A 23,910-nucleotide genomic window follows, 5' to 3' on the forward strand; every position below is an offset into this window, starting at 1 on the left:
ATTTATACTACGATTTTAGGGGATGGTGCTTTTAAATTTCGCCAACGCACAACTAACTAACTGTCCCATTCTTAAATAATGAGTATTAATAATATTAATATATTATCATCATATTTAATAAAATTGTCATCATATAATTTAAATCTAATTTTCCAGATATTTTATAATTATTTTTCTTATTAGAAAAATAAATCCTGCTAAAAGGTGGCAAATTAGGTTAAATATCTTAATCACCATTTTAATAAAATTGCCATCATACAATTTAAATATAATTTTCCAGATATTTTTCGATTTTTTTTTCTTTAGAAAAATAAATCCTGCTTAAAGGAGGCAAATTAGGTTAAATATGTTAATCACCATTCAAATGACTGTAAACAAAATCCCCTTTTTTACACGTAATGCATGTATATAAATTAAATTTTTATGTTTATAAATATATTGAAATAGAATTTTTTTAAAAAAAATAATAATATTTTTTAAAAAAAATTATAATATTTATGAGTGACGTGAAAATTTAAAAATTAAAAAATATAGATAATGACTTGTATGAGTATCTATGCATGAATTGCCCAATGCATATCGAAATTTAATATAAATTTACGTATAAAATGTAGGTATATATATCTTAGTAGGATTTTTCTAAATATTATTTGTATGCCTTGAGTTTATTATATTTTATTTTCGAGTTAATAAACCAATTACTTTATTTAACCATCATTAATGATGGACAAAAAAGAAAACATACATTTGGTGACCGTTAACGTTCATGTGTGTTTTTTTTAAATATTTATGGTGATACCCCGTGGAGGTCGGATCATGAGTATTTATGATTTCAGGTCATGGATTAAGTTATGAGAAGTTTTCGATCAAATTCGGGCGAATATATGCCTAAGACATCATTTTCTCGGGCTACTACTAGCCGGACATACACCTCGGGCTACCAAAACCCCGGGCTTCCAGACAAGTTCCTAGGTGATAGCTTTCTACCCGAGTTGCTTCGATAGTAGCACCGCACTCGAGTGCACAAGTATGAGATATTATTACTGTGGTAATCATTACTGTCAACATCATATGGATTTGACGTGTTAGAGAAGTTGATGTCAGTAAGTAGAGCATGAGCAACCATCTTGCCATAATTAGTAAGTAGAGACTGAAAACAAAGTCATCCTTGACTTTCTTGCTATAAATATCAAATTTGCTCAAATTTGAAACATTCATTCACAGATATACCTTGCCCACATCATTTTACTCTAAAAAAATATACACCATTTCTACATCATTTCTCTTTGCTACATAGCTTTTTCTTCATCCACTTGCTGATTTTAGCATCAGAGTGGTCACGTCGGAGATCTTTTTATCGTCTATTCACGTGGTTATCTTCGTATTTACAGGTCACCACTGATCTTTCTCGGAAGAATAAGCCTTTGATTTGGACACATTTCACTAAACTCTCATTCCTCATCATTTTCACAACCCGACTCGGTAAAATTGTCCACGTATCTTATACTCATTTTTATCCGGTCACATCAATTTATTTATCCTAATTATTAAATTATATGGATACGTGGGAATCGGATATATATATATATATATATTATATATATATATATATATATATATATATATATATATATATATATTGACGAGAAAATGATTAAAAGTAAAAATATAATAATGGCATCACCCCCGACGCATTAGCAGTGTTTCGATGTCATAAATGGTCTAGTATTGCGTCAACTCAAACAATAAATGAATCAGAAAGAGACTCACTTGATTGGATAAAGACCAAAATTTCTGTATTTAAGTAAGCAAAATTGTTAGCATCAAAATTCATCATTAGTCAAAAATTAAAATTATTGACCAAAATATAATTTTTTTATATTTATGATAACATAAAGTACACTTCTTTGAGTGTTAATTAGTCGAAATATTAGGCTCCTAATTTGGAGAGGTGTGTATCTATATGTTGATGTTATCTCATATTTCTTATATGTCAGTCTTATTATTTTCTTCACCGTCGACACTGTTTCCAGCAGAGACAATATTATCCATTAAAATTCGACGCCACTAACTCTTTTACGACCCACCTAATCAACCAGATCAAGCGACGCAACGTCAGCAACTTGATGCACAAGAACTTGCTAGGAGGTCACACATCTGAATATTACTCTGACTCATACACGCTTGACACAAAAAAAAAATCCAAAAATTTATGTTTTTTGTTTTGTTTTTCATTATTGTTATAAATTACAATAACTAAATTATGTTTTGTTTATTTTTTTTATAAATTACCTAATACATTACCCACAATCTATGTTCTACTATTTATAAAACTGTTTATTTTAATTATTAAATTTAGAATGTAATTTTAAAAAAAAACTGCAGATCAAATAAATAACTACGAGAGGAACAAAAATCTGAAAACAATTTTTTTTGTCAATCAAATAAAAAAATTGTGAAAAGAATTTAAATTGCTATAATAAAATTCACCCTAAGATTAAAAATAATTAGTTTAAAACACTCTTCTATAATCAAGAAAAAGAAAACTACATAAACACTTAAATTGGCTACGTACCATTTGAATTGGATCTTCCGTTCCAAATTAGGGAATTGTCGCCATATTTTGCCTCAATCAATTAAATATGATTAGAAATTGACAAATTCAATAAAATTTAATTACAAAAAATTAATAGAAATAGGATACATTGCCAGCAAATCTTCTAAACTGAAAGGAACATAAAAAATAATAATAATTAAACATACACGTGTAATATATCACACGCACAACTAACTAAATTTATTGATGTTGTCTAAAATTTCAACGTGGCCATCAATATGCAGAAATTAAGTAATATTTACACAATTTTTCAGAGTATTTGAGCTTCGTAAATACCTCAGAAAATGTTTGTCCAAAATAAAATAAGCCAATTACTTAAAATAATAATAATAATAATAATAATAATACTAAGAATCCAAATAGACAAGATATCCTTCTAAAAAAAAAATATGTTTCTTGTGAGACAATCTCACGAATCTTTATTTGTGAGATGTGTCAACTCTACCGATATTCACAATAAAAAGTAATACCCTTAGCATGAAAAGTAATATTTTTTCATGGATGATCTAATAAGAGATCTATCTCACAAAATACGACCTGTGAGACCGTCTCACGAGATTGATATCAGCATAAATCCAAACAGATTGGATATGCTCGAGGAAAATTCTGAGTAAGTTATTATTTTACACATGGTAGCTTAGCTTATTAGTGTAATTATTGTCATTGCAGTAATTCTGACTCTTGGAAAATAATAGGTTGGGCGTGAACAACAATGATGCCTAATAAAATATTTTAATAAATTTAAACGTGTAAAATACTCAATAAAATTAATTTAATAACTCAAATTACACCCGTGGATCTTACCGAGCGTCTCAATTTATTGTAATAATTTCAGTTTTATCATTTAAAGCATAATTAAGAGGTGTCTCTCTAGGCATAGGATATGTCTATAAATATTAAATTTTAGTGCAAAATATAAAGCTTCTAACCACGATAAATAAAGAAACAATAGGCAAAAATAAAAATGTTTTGAATTTTTTTTATTCTTCCCAAATCCCAAATGCCACATTCTTTTTTCCATTTTTGAAAAATTCCCAAATTCCAAATCAAAGGATTTTAATTGAAATGAAATCATTCGGTAAAAATGAGGAATAGATGGAAATTTCTACAATCTTTTCGAACCAGTTGATTTGTATTATTTAAACTCCATTTCACGATGAAATTATGAATTATTTTATGACAAAAACTTGCGTGAGACGGTCTCACAGATCGTATTTTGTGAGACATATCTCTTATTTGGATCATCCATGAAAAAATATTACTTTTTATGCTAAGAGTATTACTTTTTATTGTTGATATCGATAGGGTTGACTCGTCTCACAGATAAAAATTCGTGAGATCGTCTCATAAGAGACATACTCTTATTTTATTCATAAATAATTCCAACAACACACACACGTTATCCGCTATTTAATAATATAAAAAATAAAATTAAAATATTTTCCACTAGCTAACTCACAAGGCAATAATACAAACATGGTTCCACTCGGATAAGCAAATTCCTCATAAATGGCTCAAAAATTTCTGGTGGCATTGCTAAACACTGTTAACAACATCACTGAAGAAAGGGAATGGATATGGCAAGCATACCAATACTCCTAACAGCAACACTACAATCCCAACAGATACATACAATTGATCAGGATCAGTGATTTCTTCGGACAATGGTGCGATAGGCCCTCGTTGCAAGAAAAATATTAGAACTAACCAATAGAATGCGACATCATTCGACAGCGATCCCAGTCCAAGAAGTACAAGGGAGGCAGTAGTAAATCGAGATGAAACCTGCGAAAAATGGGTAACATCAGTTAAAGTCAATCTTAGATTTTGATAGATAATGAAATTTTCTTGTTCATGACGTTGGAGATGGTAAGGTTTTGCAACATGTATGTTATTTGATACGTACCTTTCTTCCCCATATGGCGAAAGAAATACGACCACCATCAAGTTCTCCAGCAGGGATGCTGTTGATGGCATTAATCAGAAGTCCGGCCCATGCCCATAATACGAGTGGATTTATTGACACCGGGGTGCCTTCCTTGAGGACGTCTCCAAGAAATAGCTTAGCTATGTCCAAAAGGAAAGAATAATAAGCAGAAAGAAATTGTATTTCAATTTATAATCTGCAAAGGATTGTAAGCATAATTCTGGAGTCATTCTCTCCCATTTGCAAAAGAAGACCATATTTCAACATGAGAATAATAATAGTATTCTGACTGACTTTTCATGATGACAACCACCCTCGGGAAAAAAAGGGAATAAGTTACCTAATGCCCCAACTAGAAGGGATTCGTGGAATACTGAAGCGTCAACAACAAGACCTAGTTGATCATCAGGTGGCGGCAAGAGAAATCCCGAAAGCAAAAGAACAATGCCCAAGGAAAACCCCGCCAAAGGACCAGCAACAGAAAATTTCAAGAGGTCCTCACGCTTTGGTACTATATTTAGAATCCTTGTTATAGAACCAAAAGATCCTATCTGTCAATAGAAACTTGTTAGATTTTTTAAGCATGAGTATGCACCGATGACAGCAAAAGAACTCGAGAATAAGGGATATGGGCAAGAATCCTGAGTGGAGTTGATTACTCCTGCCAGTGAGAAATTGAAGAGGGTAACAGAGAATACGCACACAAGAAAAAAACCGAGAAACTGCCCGGGATTATCTTCCAAATCACATTTCACATCGCTTGCAGAATTATTGGGTCATTTTCACAAATATGATATATCACGGAAAGCAAGGCATTTGAGAATCCATTAAACTGAAGTTACTTGTAGTTTGACATACTTTGAAATGGTTCCAGAAGCATACAAAAGTTTTCGGACTAAATTTCTCATTCTAATTACATAAATAAATATATTTTGTACAAATAATAAAATTGATTTTAGATGTCAAATTAAAAACTACCCATTCCAAATTCATCTGTCCACATGCAGACTAAGGCTAATGGTGTAACTATTTCTTACGTTGAGTAATTTCCCTGGTTTATACATTCACAAAAACTTAAATTTATGGTTTGGATAACCTATGTACAACAACTTCATAATGTAGAATTGCCTTTTATTGTTTTCGAAATACATTATTCTAAACTTGGTAGATTTTTGTACTCTTATTTACATGGAGTTTGGATAAATACCGAAAACAGAAATACATGATCGTGTCATGGACTCGTGTATTATATTATTTCTTGATGATCCTTCTTCGAAATAAGACATACTCAAGATAAAGTTCACCGAGCACACTTGTGTCTGGTTGAATATAATTCTCAGTATTGCTAGATATGAAATATCATTTTGACAAGAAGCAGAACAGAAGGCGACCAAATTCGAAAGAAGTGGTATGAGATGAAAAAAATATTTCACATATTTTAGAAAGTTCACAAACGAGATCCAACTATAAGAGAAACGAGACAAATGAAATGAGAAGCATAGGCAGTCTGGAATCGTGCGCAATAACATTATACATTTATACGTTACCTGCCAACTAGGAACAAAATATGGCACACCCAGCTTAATACCGATCTCTTTCGCAATTAGAAAATGGCTGATTTCATGCACACCCAGAACAAGTGCAGTAACAAGAGCTCCAGGAAGGCCATTTACCAGCAAGTCCAAATTGTCAAAAGCTGATCTGGAGGATAAGGCAAAAATTAATGTCAGATGACCAAATCATGCTGCCTTCAACCTCGGAAAATAATGGGCAAGCCAAATAAAAATATAAAATTCAATAATATTTATATATTTAGAAAGAAAGAGACTTACTCTCACAATGACAAGAGAAAAACAAGGCAAAAGAAATCCTCGAGTGATGGTAGGGACCAACAACAAATTGAGGTAAGCAAATGATTAAAGAACTTAGTGGCATTTTTACCAACTTAGTGGCATTTTTTAGCACTTTCAAAGCAAAGTTTTGGCATGCTATAGTTTTCTACTAAAACACTTCCACGTAATGTTTCAGATGCTTTGTAAAACAATTGCTCAAATATAATTATAAGATAAAAAAACATGAACAAAAACCTACACTAGATTTTCTTGTAATGCAGGTACATTGCGTAGAATTAGGGTGAATACAGTGACCAATCCGAAAGCACCAGCAGCAAACCATTCAGGAACAGCTACATCGCTCAAATCAAATATTAAACACATTAGCTATCAATGATTGAAAGCCATCATTGAAATATAAGCTCTTATAGAAATGCTTAGAGCTTATGAACTACCGGTAGTATCTGGTTGCAAGGTCCTCCTTGGCACCACAACTGCTACGGGTTTATCATCCTCAGGATTAATTAGAAGGAATAATTTAAATAGATCTCCAAATTTGTCCTACAAATAGAACTTAGGAAACATATAAAATACTATGACATGACCGAGAAACAACACAAATAAAGTCATAGATTCACCAACCTCCATTCTCTTTTTTATTTTCTCATAACTTTTTGCCGCTACCCCTCGCATGTTTCCTTTGAATAATACCCCACCCTACATCAATACATAATAATACATGTCACCGTTTTATATCATAATTACTATATTGTACCATAGGAATGAGTCTTTGCATCCACAAAATGCCACTAGACAAACACAGTCAATAAGGGAATCTAGACATTTGGCAACCTTATATATAACATATCAAAATAAGATATCACCCAAAGAACTCACTTCATATGGTTCTTGGCTGGTCACAAAGAATGTATCAAAGCCAAATACTTGATCCTTCAAAATATCAATAGTTTCCTTTGGAATTCTCAATGATTCGTCGAATTCCTGCTGCTGTTCATGGTGTTAAGAGGGAAGAATAAGATTTACTATTATAGAGAGAGTCGTCTGACTATGAAGTTTTGAAATACAATGTCATCATTACTTCTAAATTCTTATCACCTTCAGCCCTGGCAGAGGCGATCCACTTGCAAATTGAACAGCATCAGCATCCTGATACAAGCTAAAAAGTATTATTTTTTATTTTTAAAATAATTTCCACATTTTAGACAAAAATTACTTTATACTAAAATTTTTAATGTATAAACCGATAATAGATTTTTTTATGCAACACATGCATAGTGTGTGCTACGATCTTAGTTATAATAATACAGCGCCACAATCTCAACAAATAAATGAGGTGAGATTCAGTAAAACACCTTATTAAAGGTGATATGAAAGAGAAAGGAAAGAGGGAGTCTACCACAATTTATATCAGTTTACACAAGCTAAAATCTAAACCAAAATTTCAAATATGAATCATTTATAATTTTACCAGTAGATAATAATGTCTACAAGACTGCATTTTAATTATCTCATCTTTCACTATAAATCTAGCAGCAATAAAATACAAAAGTACTGCCTCCTATGATCAGCACCCCACACTTCCAACCACCAGGACCATTATTCACCTCAACCAAAATACAGAACAAAGACAAAAGCAACATTCGTTTAGGGAAAAAAATCGCCTAGCAAATAAAAATGAGATAGTATGACATGTGACTTGAAAAATGTCAATGAAACACATAACAATGACAAAAGCAACATTTGTTCAAGGAAGAAAATCACCTAGCAAATAAAAATGAGATAGTATGACATGTGACCCGAAAAGTGTCAACGAAACACATATCTAAAGTACCTCAGCTTTGTCTTGAGTATCAATCGTTTCCAATTCGTTATTGTTTACCATGCTTTGTGTCTCAAGCAGTGTCTGACTCAGCAGATTGGTTGTCATCCTAGAAAATAGCACTGCAATTCAGCAACCCCAAAACGTGATAACGTTGTAATGTGCTACTGAAAGTTAAACCTACAAGAAGAACCATTTGTTTCCATAAAGGGCTCGGATCATTCACCACAGTGTAGAACCCTTCTGCTACTTAACATCATTCTCTCCATCAAATCATATCCTTCCAAATTCAAACCACACTTGGACAAGGTACAAACTGTATCCGAGAACACGAAACATACGAAGCACAACCAACAAATGCACAGTTGCTAAGCTATACCCATACAATTCCATAAAATTACCTCATCATTATTACTCTCAGGCTCAGTCCCCGTCTCACTCAGTCTGCAAATAGTCCTCAAATTCCCCCTTAACGCGGTCCTAAGCACACATAAGTACACACCGCAACTCAGTTCCATAACATTGATCACATCACTTGGAAAACATTAATCAGCAAATTACCTCGAGAACCCAACTGAGCCAAGGCTCCAGCAGAGCCCGAATGCGGGAGATGGGATACGAGTGCTACTACAGGAGCTGCATTTCGCCAATGGTGTACCAAAAATCCCGCCAACACTAGTGGACAAACTCATCGCAGCAAAATGGAATTAGCGAATGATTCGTTTATCTAAATCCTACTTACATTGAACACATGAACTTGAACAGTTTACGGGGATAGAGATTCAGGGCCTGGCTTCGAATTTTGATCGAAGTTTGAAGTGTTTCGAAAATAGGAGCTTTGGAACTTGGAAGTTTACGGATATCTTATCCCCTGGTTCGAATGAAATCCGGGAATATCCAATTTTTCTCTTCTTTATGGCCGTTACTTCTGTTAAAATAATTGTTGGGCTAAAATTGGATCCACACTTTTGACCACAGACCCAACTAAAGCCCAAACATGTCATAACTGACTAAAAAGTATAATTAATTACTCTCTCTTCTTTTTTTAAAAAAAAACTAATTATTTTATGAGGGCATTTGATTAAATTTATTCCAAATATTCTTAAAGTTTTTACATCTTATAAGCTGGTAAGGCTGCGTTTGGTTCGGGTGATTAGCCGGGATAGATTATTTTATCCCGGCTAATCACCCGTTTGGTTGGATTTTTAGGAAATACGAGGGCCCGTGATAAAATTGAAAAGTCCGCACTGTAGCTACTATTTGTTGGACAAATAATACTGACAATTTAGGTGTGATAAATTATCCCACTCTTAATACCTCCTATTTTTCCAATTTTACCCTTCTCCTAAATTCAAACTCACCACCGACATCCGGTTAGCGACGGTTTGTAAAAATCCGTCCCAAATAGCGACGGTTTTCTCAGAAACCGTCGCTAATAGCCACGGTTTTCTCAAAAACCGTCGCTACTAGCGACGGTTTTTAATAAATTGTCGCCGATCTAAACAAGATCGGCGACGGTAAATCCGTCGCCAATAGCAACGGTTTTCTTAAAAACCGTCGCTATTAGCGACGGTTTTTAAGAAACGTTCGCCGATGTAAACAAGATCGGTGACGGTTGCCCAAACACCGTGCTATTTGCGACGGTTTTAGAGAAACCGTCGCCGATTTTCCGGCAATCGTGCCCGCCGGCCACCACCGCCACTGTCGCCGTCGCGAAGGGGAAGGGCAAATTCGTCTTTTCATCAAAAAATTCAAAATAATCCTACACTTAAAAATCTTACCAAACATAATATTATTTTACATCATATATTACAATCCTATCACAATCATTTTCTTTATCATTTACGTACTAATCATTAGTTTACTCTATCCTTCAACCAAACATAGCCTAAGTGGATAAATATTTGGATAAAACAAGATGATAGAGCTTCAGAATATAAATTTTTTCATTATTATTCTGATAAATTTTGCAAAACGGACATTGATACTAAGAAAATCATGTAAAATAAATATTTTTGGATATATTTCTGTTATCCATGTCACTAAATTTCGGGAATATATATTTGGAATATATAAACTTTATGGTGACATTTTTTTTCGATTACAACACACACGGAGACGGAGGATCGAATCCGGGAAAAGGAGCCAGCTAAAACTTATGCTTCATGATAAATTGGATACTAAGCAATATGCTTGTGATTTAAAAGAACGATAAAACGTATTTCCATTCAATCATGGCAGAAGACAGATCACTAAATACAACCAAAAATGGCAGATGCCATTCACCATTTCTTGGCTTCAACTGCCTTCCTTGTATTGTACTGTGAAGGACTTGAAAGAATACCCGATGAGATATTCATTCTGAACCATGGACAAACTTCCCACTATTATATACAGGACCAACGATTAAACCCCTGAACCGCAGAGGAGGGAAGACAAAAAAATTGCATGTGTTCAGAAATGTAGCTCTCGCCTATCGGGGAAAACATTAAAGCACGAAAACTATGAAAATGGTCATTAATTAAATAATTACCAGAAATGTAGATTCCACATTCTGTAGAGCAACAGTTCGGCTCTGAGATACACTATCCTGCCTTGGAACCACCTGCTGCAACATGGACACTTCCATTTGCATGGGACGGGTTGGTATCTGTTGCCATTCTTCGCCTATATACAGGATATCAGAGTCAAGAAGTACTCCAATCATATGGACTGCATGTACAAGGAAGAAGAAAATCCATAGAGTGGCTTTTCTGGAAAAGATGGACTGTTCAGAAAATTCGTAGCAAGGCATATATTTATACTATTAAAAGATGCACATGCATGCATGTGCTATTATTATTTTTAATTTGATTAAATAATACTAAATAATTAACATGAAATTATTTTCGATTTAGAAAAGTTGTTCGATTTAAAAGGGAAGTTTTGTTTTGAATTTTTTATATTTAAAATATGGAGTGACTTGAAAAAGTTTTTAGTAGAGTAAAAAGGGTAATTATGGAATTAAATATTTTGGTGTCCTCAAAGTTAGTTATTCTAAGACCATCACACTTAATATGATAGTATAGATAGTATAGATGTTGTCTGGTCAAAAATATCTTCATTTTAGATCGATTTGTTGAAATATATTGAAGCTAATTGTTCAAACAAGACATATATTTATGAGTAGGTCTCATGTGAGACCGTCTCACGGATCTCAATCTGTGAGACGGGTCAACCCTACCCATATTCACCATAAAAAGTAGTACTCTTAGCATAAAAAGCAATACTATTTCATGGATTACCCAAATAAAGATCCGTCTCACAAAATTTGACCCGTGAGACCGTCTCACACAAGTTTTTGCCTATATTTATATGTTGTCTGGTCAAAAATACCATTTGTAGTTGTTCCCTTCATTAATTATTCTTTGAGTGAGTCTCATGTAAGACCGTCTCATGGATTATAATTTGTGAGACGGATCAATCCTACCCATATTCAGAATAAAAAGTAATACTCTTAGCATAAAAAGTAATACTTTTTCATGGGTGACCCAAATACGAAATCCGTCTCACAAATATGACCTGTGAGAGACCGTCTCACACAAGTTTTTGCCTTATTCTTTTCTGAGAGAGAATCATATTAACTATGATTGCAGCATCACAAAAAAACCTGATGAAAATAGTAAAATTATTAAAAAAAATTAAAAATACATGATGAAATATAAAATAAAAATTATGAAAACAAACTTTTTAAACAAAGATTGCAATTGGTCATATTTTAATTATTAATTAATTTATTTCTCATATTTATAGACATATGTATGAACCCAAAAATAAAAAGTATGGGCTGTACACACGGCCCAGCCCACTATCGTCCATCCAAAACATTCATCCGTTGATGAAATATTATCAAAGCCATCAGCACCGTCCAAATTAGGTCAATTTGTAAACCCTGACTATATAAACCCGCCGCTTGCTCTTCTTTCTCTACGAAAGTTCTCTCCTCCGACGCCGTTGCCATCTCAAAACCCAAACGTGAATCGAGGTTAAAGTGACAGCGCCTCCGCGGTCCGCCTTGGCATAGCCCGTTGCTGCGTCTTGGCCCTCAATTTTCTCTTTTTCCTTGCATTTGTAGGTGTTTTTAACTTGTATTCTCAGAGTTTATTATCAATGGCGCCCAAGGTTTCCAAGGCCGAGAAGAAGATCTCGTACGACCAGAAACTCTGCAAACTCCTTGACGAGTACTCGCAGGTGTTGATTGCGGCGGCGGATAATGTGGGGTCGAATCAGTTACAGAACATCAGGAAGGGTTTGAGGGGCGATTCTGTGGTGCTCATGGGTAAGAATACTATGATGAAGAGGAGCATAAGGATTCATGCTGAGAAGACTGGAAACAACGCCATTCTGAACCTTATCCCGCTCCTTGTCGTGAGTTCAAAGATCATTTTTTTTATTTTTGTTTTCCATTCTGTCTGTTTAATCAGTTTTATTTCTTGGTTATGGATTCTTATGGATCAATTTAATGTGAATTCTTTGTGTGACAAAATTATGTTTGAAAAGAAAAGTAAGATAAATATATACATTCCTAAACTTTTCATGCCGAATATATATATTTCCAGAGGCTGATTATTGCATCTTGTAAGTTTTAAAGCTTTATTTTATATTTTACTTTTTGACGTCCTTGTACATTTATGTGGAGCGCAAAAATTCGCAAAATACAATTGTGGGATTTTAATGTATGTGCTTTCCACGTAACAAGTTTGATTATGGATCAATTGTATCTTGATTCTTTAATTTTGATGGAGGATTGGAGCATAGTTTGTTTTGCATTATGCTCGAGTGATTTACTTTTTAGTGAAATTTAGCTCTAATTTGTCTTTTGGACAGGGAAATGTTGGACTCATCTTCACCAAGGGTGACCTGAAGGAAGTCAGTGAGGAAGTTGCCAAGTACAAGGTGAATTGGTTTTTCAAAGGTTTTTATGTCCATGTTCGTGCACACTTTCTTATACTAGGGTGATGTCTTGGTGATATGTTAATGCCCTAAATTGAACCCTGTCCGAGTGCTAGTTTCTTCTGTTCAATAGCAAATGATATTAATTTTTTGGTCAATATATCAAATTAATCAATTTATTGTTCTTTAATTTTTGTGTGTATACATATTATTCATGTTTTGAACTTAGTTTTGCTCAGAAAATCACTACTTGGTTTTTAATCCGAGATATAAAGTAAATGAGTTATTTAGTGTATTTTAGAAACAATTGAATGGAAAATGAATATTGTGCCTTTGAAGGCTCTTATTGGCTGCGACTTTCGAACTTTATTGGCTCGTGTTGGTCTGGTGGCTCCGATTCTTAGACTGGTGTGCCTGCTTGATTGTCCACAGGTTGGAGCTCCTGCTCGTGTTGGTTTGGTGGCTCCAATTGATGTCGTTGTCCCACCTGGGAACACTGGTCTGGATCCATCACAAACATCCTTCTTCCAGGTCTTTTTATGATCACTTTCTACATTATTGCATTTCCCTAATTTAGTAATTTTAGATGGTTTCTAAAGATATTTCTTTATAGGTTCTCAACATTCCAACTAAGATTAACAAGGGTACTGTGGAAATTATCACCCCTGTGGAACTTATCAAGAAAGGTGACAAAGTCGGTTCCTCTGAAGCTGCATTGCTTGCAAAACTTGGAATTAGGCCATTCTCATATGGTCTAATTGTCTCGACTGTCTATGATAATGGATCGGTCTTCAGCCCTGAGGTGCTTGATTTGACTGAAGATGATCTCATCGAGAAGTTTGCCATTGGTGTTTCCATGGTCACTTCCTTGTCGCTTGCCATCTCATACCCAACCCTTGCCGCAGCACCCCACATGTTCATCAATGCCTACAAGAATCTTTTGGCTATTGCGCTTGAAACTGATTACTCCTTCCCACAAGCAGATAAAATAAAGGAGTATCTTGCTGTATGTAGTCACGTTACTGTTTTTTAGTTAGGGTTCATGATGCTCCCTTTGCCTGATTACTCAATTCAATGTAAACTATGCAGGATCCAAGCAAGTTTGCTGTTGCAGCCACTCCAGTGGCAGCTTCGGCTGGTGGTGCAGCTCCAGCTCCAGCTGCAGCAGCCAAAGAAGAGGAGAAGAAAGAAGAGCCTGCCGAGGAGTCTGATGATGATATGGGTTTTAGTCTTTTCGATTAAGGCTTATGTTGGTTCTGATTTGGCTTTCCATTACATAGTTCGGAGTTTGAATTTGAGTTTTTTGTTGTTACAGTACACTGCTTTGTCTTCTTTGTTAGTTTTGAGATGTCTTGGGATTGTTTGCCAAATGCTTTAAGTTTTAGTTTTACGTTCTTTGTTTTGTTCCAGGTACACTGCACTCTGAACTGTTGCCTTTATTGCTTACGTTCCAAAATACACTGTTAGTGTTACATCGTCTCAATCATTATTTTATCGGGCAAATTGAATTCACGGGTCTTGCGAAAAATCGAAATAACATCCATATAAATTACAAGTAATTTTATCCTATTTCTATTTATATTTATGCATATGTTATTTTTCGATTGTTATCTTATTTGTATTTCAGCTTCAAGAACTTGTGTTTCTGATTTAAAAGATTATTGATTTAGAAGTTATGTTTCTGATTTTAAAGACTATTGATTTGATATAGACGGTCATTAAAAAAATAATTGAGTAACAGATGCCATTACCTTTTTTTATCATTTGTGTTACTTTTTCTTTATTTCACAAATTACGAAAATAAATAAATAAGTGTCATAAATCATACGAGAAAATAGATAATTTATAAGAGTTACTATCTCATTGAACTTAATCGTGCAGCAGCCAATTCGTTAAAATCTTAGTTCGGCAAATGGATGTTTTGGAAATTCATCAGGACTCAAGTAATGTCTCGTTAATACATTGACAGTAAAACCATGTAGAAAACATGAACAAAAGAAAATGAGTAAATGTATAAATATTTTCTTTAGATATCTTCTCGACAATAGATGCACATCGTTAAAACATTACTAGAAAAAACTAGTGTGAAAAAAACCTAATGAAGGAAAAAAATATATAATATCTCACTACTTTTTAATTCTCTCATTAAAAACCATTTATATGAAAATCACGTGGAAAAAATCATAGACAGGAAAAAAAATATAACTATGAATGCTCTCTTGTTGCAAGCATCGGTTGAATTATTAAACCGTCGAATTTTGATCTTGTGAACTAGTTTGTCAAAAGTTGATGTATGTGATAACTTTGTAAAAAGATCCAGTGGTTGCTAATATTTTTATGTAAATTCGTAAACTCACTATTGCAACTTGTGAGATACGATGATGCTAAATTATGCTTAGACATTGGAGTTGGTCTATTGTGAGACGGTCTCATGAATCTTTATATGTGAGACGGGTCAACCCTGACGATATTTACTATAAAAAGTAATATTTTTTCATGGATGACCCAAATAAGAGATTCGTCTCACAAAATACGACCCGTGAGACCGTCTCATACAAATTTTTGTCCAGATGTTGTACGTGAACACAAAATACGTTTTTTCATCTTCAAGTTGGCAAAAAGATGGTTTGATTATCAAATGGTCATACAATCATCATCAATGGACAAGACTTACAAATATAAAAATATTTAGTATATTTTCTGCATGCTATAACTTATAAATTTACATTCCGTGTAAGAAATGTTAAATCTATAATTTTTTAGATAGAATCTTGTATTTCCAAGTATTTCATCGAATTTTTTCCCAAAATACTTGATCATTTTAGTAAACTCTTCGAGAATAATTAGCCAAATGAATCACATATATTATGATTATGTCAATTCATATAATGACATATTGCCCAATTGAAATGATGATTTTGGATATATTTAATTCAATTTGATATGTCAAATCCTACTATGATTTTCAATACATATCACTATCAAATAAACACATTCATAAAAAATGAAAATATTTTCACATAATCGAATTCAGATTACAAGCTTTGAGATAAAACTAGCTCATATTGCTACATGTCATTTGTCAATATTTTTTTATTGACAATTTCTATAAATTGTAATTTTATTGACAATGCACTAAATATAACATTCATCTCCAACCCATTTACTTCAAATCTTATACTAAAAATTATATTCCTAGAATATTCCATTTGTTTACTATTTATTTATAAATTTAACAATATAATTATAATTAATGTTAATATTAGTTATTAAATGTATAATTTTTAAATTTAGTGATATAATTATAATTACATTTTATATTATGATTTAGTTTGTTTATCATTTGTTATAATTACATATTCGCGGATCCGATTCTCAAAATTATTGATGATTTAGTTTGTTTATCCTTTATCATATTTGCATTTAAATTATCTGAATTCGAATTTGTTTTTTTATTTTAACTGTGTACTTGAATATTTAAATGTTATTCAATAAATTTGTGTGTTAGATACTTAATTGTAAAATTATTTAAAAATATATTTATAAATTTATATAATTAAATATTTTAATTTTTATTATTAAATATCTAATTGTTAAAATAATAATAAAAAATTATTTAAATATATCTAATTATTAAATTAATATAATAATAATATCATATTATTAGATAAATAATATTTATAATTCTTAAATATTTATTATATAATTAAAAAAAAACTTAAAAAAAAAAAAAAACAACTTCTCTGCGCCAATTTGGCGCAGGGGTTCCCTCTGCGCCAGGGAATGGGAGGTGCGCTATTTTGAAAATAGCGCACCAAAATAGCGCACCTCCCATTGGAGCTTCTCCCCTGCGCCAAAAAATGGCGTTTCACGCCATTTTGGCGCAGGGTTGGAGATGCCCTGAGAAATCGAGAATAAAAGAACAAGGCATCATGGAAAAGAGCAGTCGGCTTTCTTTTTCCTTTAGAATGAGGAATTTCATAGTTCAATCTTGTTAACTTGACTTCATTCTTCCAAAACCAATCCTATCATCCATCAAATTTAAACTTGGACATCATAACAAAACACATTGTTGTGCTAGGAGGAATAAAGAGCAAAATATTCAAATTGACTACGAGGCGCAATTGTCGAACCCAAATTTAAAAACCAAAATAAGCCCCAGCATGCAAGTTTTTTATGGGCCTAATAGAGTGAGCGGGGAACTCAGATTTTCAATGAGAAATAACCGATCAGAGAAGATGTAGTATAGACGTTAGAGAGATCAGTTTGAGATATCGAACAAAGTGGAAGAGATTCAAGGAAAAAAGACATAGTTCATCATCGATGTACAAACTTCGGACTACGTAGTCTGAATATTTCAAGAATGTTCATGCCATTTTTATGTCTTCTGCATGTAAATAATTTCCGGCTTCTTTCATTTTCAAGTAATTCATTTCCTTTAGTCATTAGTAGTACTTATCTTTATCTACGATCCTTTGTACATAAAAATACGTTGAAATCAATAACTGATGACATAATTGAATATTGAGATCGTTTTGAAGGAGTTTGGTGGAAATTTCAGTGTTTTGCTTAGTTTTAACTCTTTAAAATCGATCAAAAAGCTCATAACTAGCGAGCAAATTGAAATCTGCGTTATTTGATGAAGGGTCAGATTCATTTTCACGTAATTTGGTGTCAAAATGACAGCTGACACGTTCGCAATTTTTCGACCAAACAACATCGATCTGATGCTGTACATGCTGGCAACAATGCTTTACATTTGTAAGCTCACATGCAACCTTTGCCTATCGATTCCGCAAATGTGAGTATTAGAAAAGAAGTCTTGAATGTGATTGTGGACGGTGAAATGCATGACTAAAGAATAAACTTAAAAGAATTTGTGGAGATTGAGAATAAGAATAAAAAGAAAATACATTAAAAAAATCTTACATCATGTCGACGTGACCTCCATGTGGTACATCGTATGTTATTTTGGTGATCTTTTACTTGAGAGGAATTGATATCCCCTAAATTGGATTATTGAGGTGAATTAAACTTATATTCATGACCAAAATTATATTTAGACTTTGATAATCGATGTGTTATTCAACGTTCAATATCTGGGGATTGTTGGGTAATTACACCAAAACAATAACGATTATGATGATAATATAGTACCGAAAATTGCGGAATAAAATAATCAACAAGAACACAATAAGATTTACGTGGTTCACCCAATATAGGATACGTCCACGGAGCTACTGTAAATCTTTATTATAGGTAGAAAATATTACAAGTGTATACGACACTCAATATCTCACAATCTCAACCCCTCTAACTCACACAAGAATAACACTCAATTTTTTTTCTTCTCACTTGAGTTGCTCTCTTGAACTTGAGATGCTTAGAAAGCTAGAATTGAATATCTAGCAAATGAACAAACGAGCTTTGTATATATCAAACTCTTCAACTGTGAATACCAGATGTAAATTCAAACTTTGCTAGCCACCATTTGGACGATAGTGCGAACATCCACATTAGACGGCAATGTAAACATAGGCACATTTTTCTTGCTTACAATTTTGATTAAAAAAAACATATCCAAATCTTAACAGAGATAACTGCTCCTTACTATCTTATTCATTATCGTCGCATGTATATCGTAGCACTAGTATTGAAGATCTCCAAATATGACATCACAAGTTGGGACACTTGGGACGATGAAAATCGATATCACGAATATCTTATAACCATACAAAATATCCAATTTAGAAGCAGTTTGTGAGTTTTTACTGCCAATTCTTACCGCTTCTGGAAATGTTAGATTCCATGCCTGTACTAGTATGATCTTTTATAGATACATGGCAGATGCCTCGTTTGTAAGAAAACGAAAATCAATTAAGTTGCTTAAAGATCTGAAACATCGCCACAATTTGCAGTGCATATTCCCAGATTCTCTGCATGATGATTCAAGAATATTTATAAATACATATCTCAATTAATCAGTGACATACCATCTCCCAAATTGCAAGAGGTTCTAGTAATGTTCTATCGTGTATTCCGGAGATCTTTCCCGTCCGGGTTGGGTTCCAGATATTCTCTTGTTCCGAGGATTTTGCCCTCTGAGGTTCCGAAATCAGTATAGGCAACTAGAATTTCTATTTCGTGTGATAATTTTCCGTTTTTGTTGGATCGAATTCTGTTTGAAATTTTATTTGAATCCAACATATTTAACGATTCCTTCACGTTGTTTTCTGAGTCTGCCCGTCCATGCAGTGGCAGAATCAGGAATATAGCTCTGCCCGAACTAAAATTTAAAAATCTAAAATCTTTTAATATTTTAAATTATCTACCCGGAATACTATCATATTAATTCAAAATTGTACAAAATTTACATATAATTTTTTTAAAAAAATATCGAAGTAACTCGAGTATTTAGACATGTGACTCTGCCACTGCATCCATGTGTATCAAATAAAACTCCGCAACGATTATTTATTGTCAATTCCTTAGTTATTTAAGCGTTATAATATACACGATTTTTTTAACAAAAAAGAGTAATTGGTTGCGCACACACTAATTGTAACCCGATACATATTGCATAAACTCCGGGTCGGATTCAAGACCCGCCATGGTTTCGGGCGCAAGAACCACCTCCAAGTCCACACTCCCACCAGCTTCCCGGCCCGGGAAAGCCGAAATCTTGCCATCGAATTTGTTGGCCCGGCCGCTGCGAACAGCCACCGGTCGGCCCCACCCGAAATCATTATCGTACATCGGGAATCTAGGAGAGCTCCCCATCGTTATCATTGCGCCGTCAAAATTTCCCAATGGGAAGCACCGTGGGTCCCGCTCCCAATCCTCTACCACCTTCCTCACGGTGGCGTCGCCGTGTCCCGCCACGCTCTTGTTCAGCTGCTCCGCGCACCACCGGAGATCGTGGGACAGGACATCTCCGGCAGATGCGTATGTTGGGGTGCTCTGTATTGCGTTTCCGAAGTAGAGAGGGTCCAGCTTCGGTTCCAGGCGGTGCCGGCAGTTCACCGCCATTCTGAACGTCGTCTTTTTAGAGGGTGGCAGTTTCCGAGCTCGAGTGATGCCTCGCCATAGCAGCGCGCTTAAGGACTGAAAAGACGAAATCTCGGTTTGATTGAGCTGATTTGAGACGGCGGTTCTCAGCCATGGTAATGATGTTTTCTTCTCGTCGGGGAATTTGAGTGTATCGTTGCTGTATTTTCCCATTAGCTCAGCCGCGTCGACTCCGGCGTCAATTTCCCATTTCTGGGTGTTAACCTTGGCTTTCAGCTTCAGTATCGATTCTCTGCTGAACCTGAAAATCTTCTCCCTCACCGGAGAATCCACCGAGAAAGTAACTTTGGGCCCGCCAGCGGGGAGTTTAAGAACCGCGGAGGAAATCAAAACCGAGTCCCGGCTGAAATCCGGCGCCCTCGAAATCCTCTTCACCCCCTTGCTCAACTCCGCAAAAGTATTGAAAAAATTCCAGAACGAAGTCCCGTCCGTAACCGCGTGATTCACAGAACAACCGATGAAAACTCCATCGGCCAATTCCGTCACCTGCACCGCCATAATGGGCCTAAAATGGCCGTGATAACTCACCACCCCATCAAACGCAAAGAACCCCTTCAGCGCTTCCGGCAAATCACCATCCACCGACCCCAGCAAATCCATGACCCGGAAATGGGACCCATCAGCATGCACAAAATCCACCCCACCATCATCACAACGAACATAAACATACCCGTCCGAATCCGTCACAAGCCGCCCCGCCAGCGGCGGAAACTGGGAAAGCGTCTGCGAGAGGCCGCACTTGAGCAGAGCAACCACCTCCGACATGGGCATCGGAGGCCTCGTGAACAAGCACCCCTTCTGGATATAGTGGCAAGAAAGCATAGGGAGATCAGAAACAGAGAGCTTCAGCTCTCCCAGAGCCGACTTCTGGTCGGGGAAAACAGTGCATTTTGAGACCACAAGCACAGATTGCGAAACCATGCTCTCTGAACCTGAGTGATCTCGAGTGAGAGTGATGGGAAAAGCCGGAGACGAGTGGGGTGTATATATAGGACTTTGGGTTCATGCATTTGCTGAGGTGGTTGGTGCTAGAATTATAGTTAGTGCTGATAGTGATAATATTGGCAACGTATGTGTTTGGTAATATTTAATGATTTTGGTTGACCGTGGGGAATTAATATATAAAGGACCAATGGGGTAATATTCTTAGTTTTTGGGGTGTGAACCAGTTATGATTAGGTGCATGGTACCTACGTGTCCATTTATTTCCACCCTATGGCGCGTGTCCACCATAAAATTAGTTACATAGCTCCTTCCAGTGTATTTCATCCTATCCATGTGAGTATTGTCTCTATCAGGGGCGGAGGGAGAGCTTCCTTCACCCAGGCTTTAGCCCGGGTGGTCCAAAAAAATTTCAAAAAATTTATATGTAAATTTTTTTATAATTTTGGATAAATATGATATTAGTCCGGGTAGATCAATTTAAAATATTAATGGATTTTAGAGTTTAAAATTCTAGCCCGGGTAGGATGGAATTCCTGGCTCCGCCACTGGTCTCTATGATAAGATGGATGACCAGATTTGTCCATATGACCAAAATTTGTTCATGCATATATAAGATCCACTTTTTTCTTTGAAAATTGTATGTCTGACAAAATCTTATCCATTGAAATGAAGTGAGGATAGTGCCCACATAAGTAGGATCTCATCTACAGCCTCGACCCGACTGCATATGAATTCGATCTCATCTATTAATTTTACAAGATAAATTTATTTTATTTTTTAAAAAAAGTTATACTAAAAATATCATTTTTTTACTTTAAATATAACTTGAATTGATTCGTCTCACGAGATATGAATTTGTATTGAAAGACTTGGTTTTGATTGAATTTGAAGAGAAAAATTAAAATGACTTTAATGTGAGATAAATTAAAAACTTATCATAATTATTCAAAAAATAATTAGATTTAATATCTGATGCCAAACGGTTTTGTTATTCTGGATAAGGGTCTATTTGAAATGTGTTGTCAAATAATCTTATTATTACAAACTTGAAATCCATATTTATGTAACCTCAAAAAATTTGAGATTATTACAAACTTGAATTGACTTGTCTCACCGAAAATCTGGTGATATATATAAAATCTGAGACATTTTTCCTTTTAAGGAAACAATCAAAAAAATCTGGAAAGGTTGATTATTTTATGAGATTGAGAAGGATGCCTTGATATTTTGCTGCAAATCTCAAAGTTTGAGGATAAGACAGACAAGATTTTCCTTGGATTACTCGATATATATCAACACATAATATTAGGACGATTTCTTGTCCTGTCCACCTCAGTTTCCATTTATTTAACAATGGCCACGCGTCAGTCACGTTGGACTTATTTTTCTAAATGTTATTTTTATCTTTGAAATTAAATAAAATATATTACCAACTTATTTTCTTTTTTCCCCCGGAAAAACATTGAGTTTATTTTACTTATCTCACATAATTAATGACTTGCATTTAACACATCCACGTTACATTTTTGCAAGGTTATAAAAAAGGTGAAGCCTTCGAAATGCGGATATCGAGCTCCAAGCTTTTCAAGCTTAAACGAGATTAACGCATGCTTAAGTATGAAAAAATGTTTTTTAGCTTAAACGTGAAAAAGCGAGATTAGCACATGCTTATGATAAATTTAAGTTTGATGGATTAATTCTCATATTTATGAAAGCATAAAAATCTCAAAATTACAATCTTTATTTGTTTTTGCACCTAGACTACGTTAAAAAATCCTAATTAAAATTAAAAAATAAACATCTAAATTATAAACATAATTTATTATTTTAAAATAAAAGAACATACTTTCAAAATAAAAAAATTAAAACTAAATAGATGTGATTGATAATGCTTAAGTACAATTAATTAAACGTATTAATTACATTTAATTCGGTCAAACTACAACTTAAGCGAGCTTTTTCGAACACTGTTTTTTTTTTTTTACATTATATTGTTTGGTTCTTGAGATGATATAAGGATTGATATCATAATTATCTATAACTATAATTTTTTTTATATAAAATTTGAGAAAAATTTAATTAAAACCAAATATATATATAATCCATCATCTTCGCACCATGCAAATGATACGATTGTTCGACAGTTAACTGATGCGAATGATACAAATCTAGTGGAAAATTATTATATATTACAGGTAAATTTAAGATAATCTATTTTTATCATTGTAAATAAATAAAAACTGATATATGAAGGATTTTGATAGATTAAAAATAATAATTATGAGACGGTTTTCCATGTCGATTTGTAAATTAAATATCTGACCTGACATAACTTATGGAAATATATGAGTAGGTTTCTTGTGAGACGGTCTCACGAATCTTTATCTGTGAGACGGATCAATCCTACCGATATTCACAATAAAAGGTAGTACTCTTAGCATAAAAAAGTAATATTTTTTTTATTAATGACCCAAATAATATATCTATCTCACAAAATACGACTTATGAGATCGTCTCACACAAATTTTTGGCAAAATATATTATTTTTATGTTAAAAAAATATTATTTTTTTTGTAAATATGAATTTAGTCGACCTATCTTACAATAAAAAATATAAATTTATGAGGCGTCTCATATCTATATAAAATTTATTAAGTCAGACGTCTCTAATTATCTATCAACCTGAAGGGAAAGAAAAGGGAGACAAAAGAAATTGGAAAAGGGCCAAAAAAACAAGGAGTAAATCTCA

General features: G+C 34.0%; 3 protein-coding genes across 4 annotated transcripts; 1 reads left to right on the forward strand and 2 right to left on the reverse strand.

Moving 5' to 3' along the window:
• Positions 1-4,043: 4,043 nt before the first annotated feature.
• LOC140807969 (probable zinc metalloprotease EGY2, chloroplastic) lies at positions 4,044-8,900 on the reverse strand. Of its 2 annotated transcripts, none has more exons than XM_073164948.1 (12): positions 8,778-8,900; positions 8,618-8,696; positions 8,229-8,325; positions 7,493-7,543; positions 7,274-7,381; positions 7,019-7,093; positions 6,832-6,937; positions 6,636-6,729; positions 6,092-6,245; positions 4,885-5,095; positions 4,524-4,684; positions 4,044-4,402 (listed from the first exon to the last, which is right to left on the reverse strand). In XM_073164948.1, exons 2-12 carry the CDS (start codon positions 8,623-8,625, stop codon positions 4,154-4,156), a joined length of 1,314 nt encoding a protein of 437 aa, XP_073021049.1. In that variant the 5' UTR covers positions 8,626-8,696; positions 8,778-8,900; the 3' UTR covers positions 4,044-4,153. The 2 variants fall into 2 exon arrangements, with proteins under 2 accessions (XP_073021049.1, XP_073021048.1); XM_073164947.1 differs by having other exon boundaries at positions 7,274-7,384.
• A 3,269-nt stretch (positions 8,901-12,169) lies between these two features.
• On the forward strand, positions 12,170-14,620 carry LOC140807492 (large ribosomal subunit protein uL10). Its single transcript, XM_073164351.1, has 5 exons — positions 12,170-12,623; positions 13,083-13,151; positions 13,581-13,679; positions 13,762-14,154; positions 14,238-14,620. The coding sequence occupies exons 1-5, from the start codon at positions 12,366-12,368 to the stop codon at positions 14,388-14,390; spliced, it is 972 nt and encodes a 323-aa protein (XP_073020452.1). The 5' UTR covers positions 12,170-12,365; the 3' UTR covers positions 14,391-14,620.
• A 4,982-nt stretch (positions 14,621-19,602) lies between these two features.
• LOC140808342 (uncharacterized acetyltransferase At3g50280-like) lies at positions 19,603-21,187 on the reverse strand. The gene has a single exon (XM_073165442.1). It carries the CDS (start codon positions 21,135-21,137, stop codon positions 19,704-19,706), a length of 1,434 nt encoding a protein of 477 aa, XP_073021543.1. The 5' UTR covers positions 21,138-21,187; the 3' UTR covers positions 19,603-19,703.
• Positions 21,188-23,910: the final 2,723 nt, after the last annotated feature.

The sequence above is a fragment of the Primulina eburnea genome, chromosome 12 (assembly GCF_022965805.1).
Source record: "Primulina eburnea isolate SZY01 chromosome 12, ASM2296580v1, whole genome shotgun sequence".
NCBI classification, from domain to species: domain Eukaryota; kingdom Viridiplantae; phylum Streptophyta; class Magnoliopsida; order Lamiales; family Gesneriaceae; genus Primulina; species Primulina eburnea.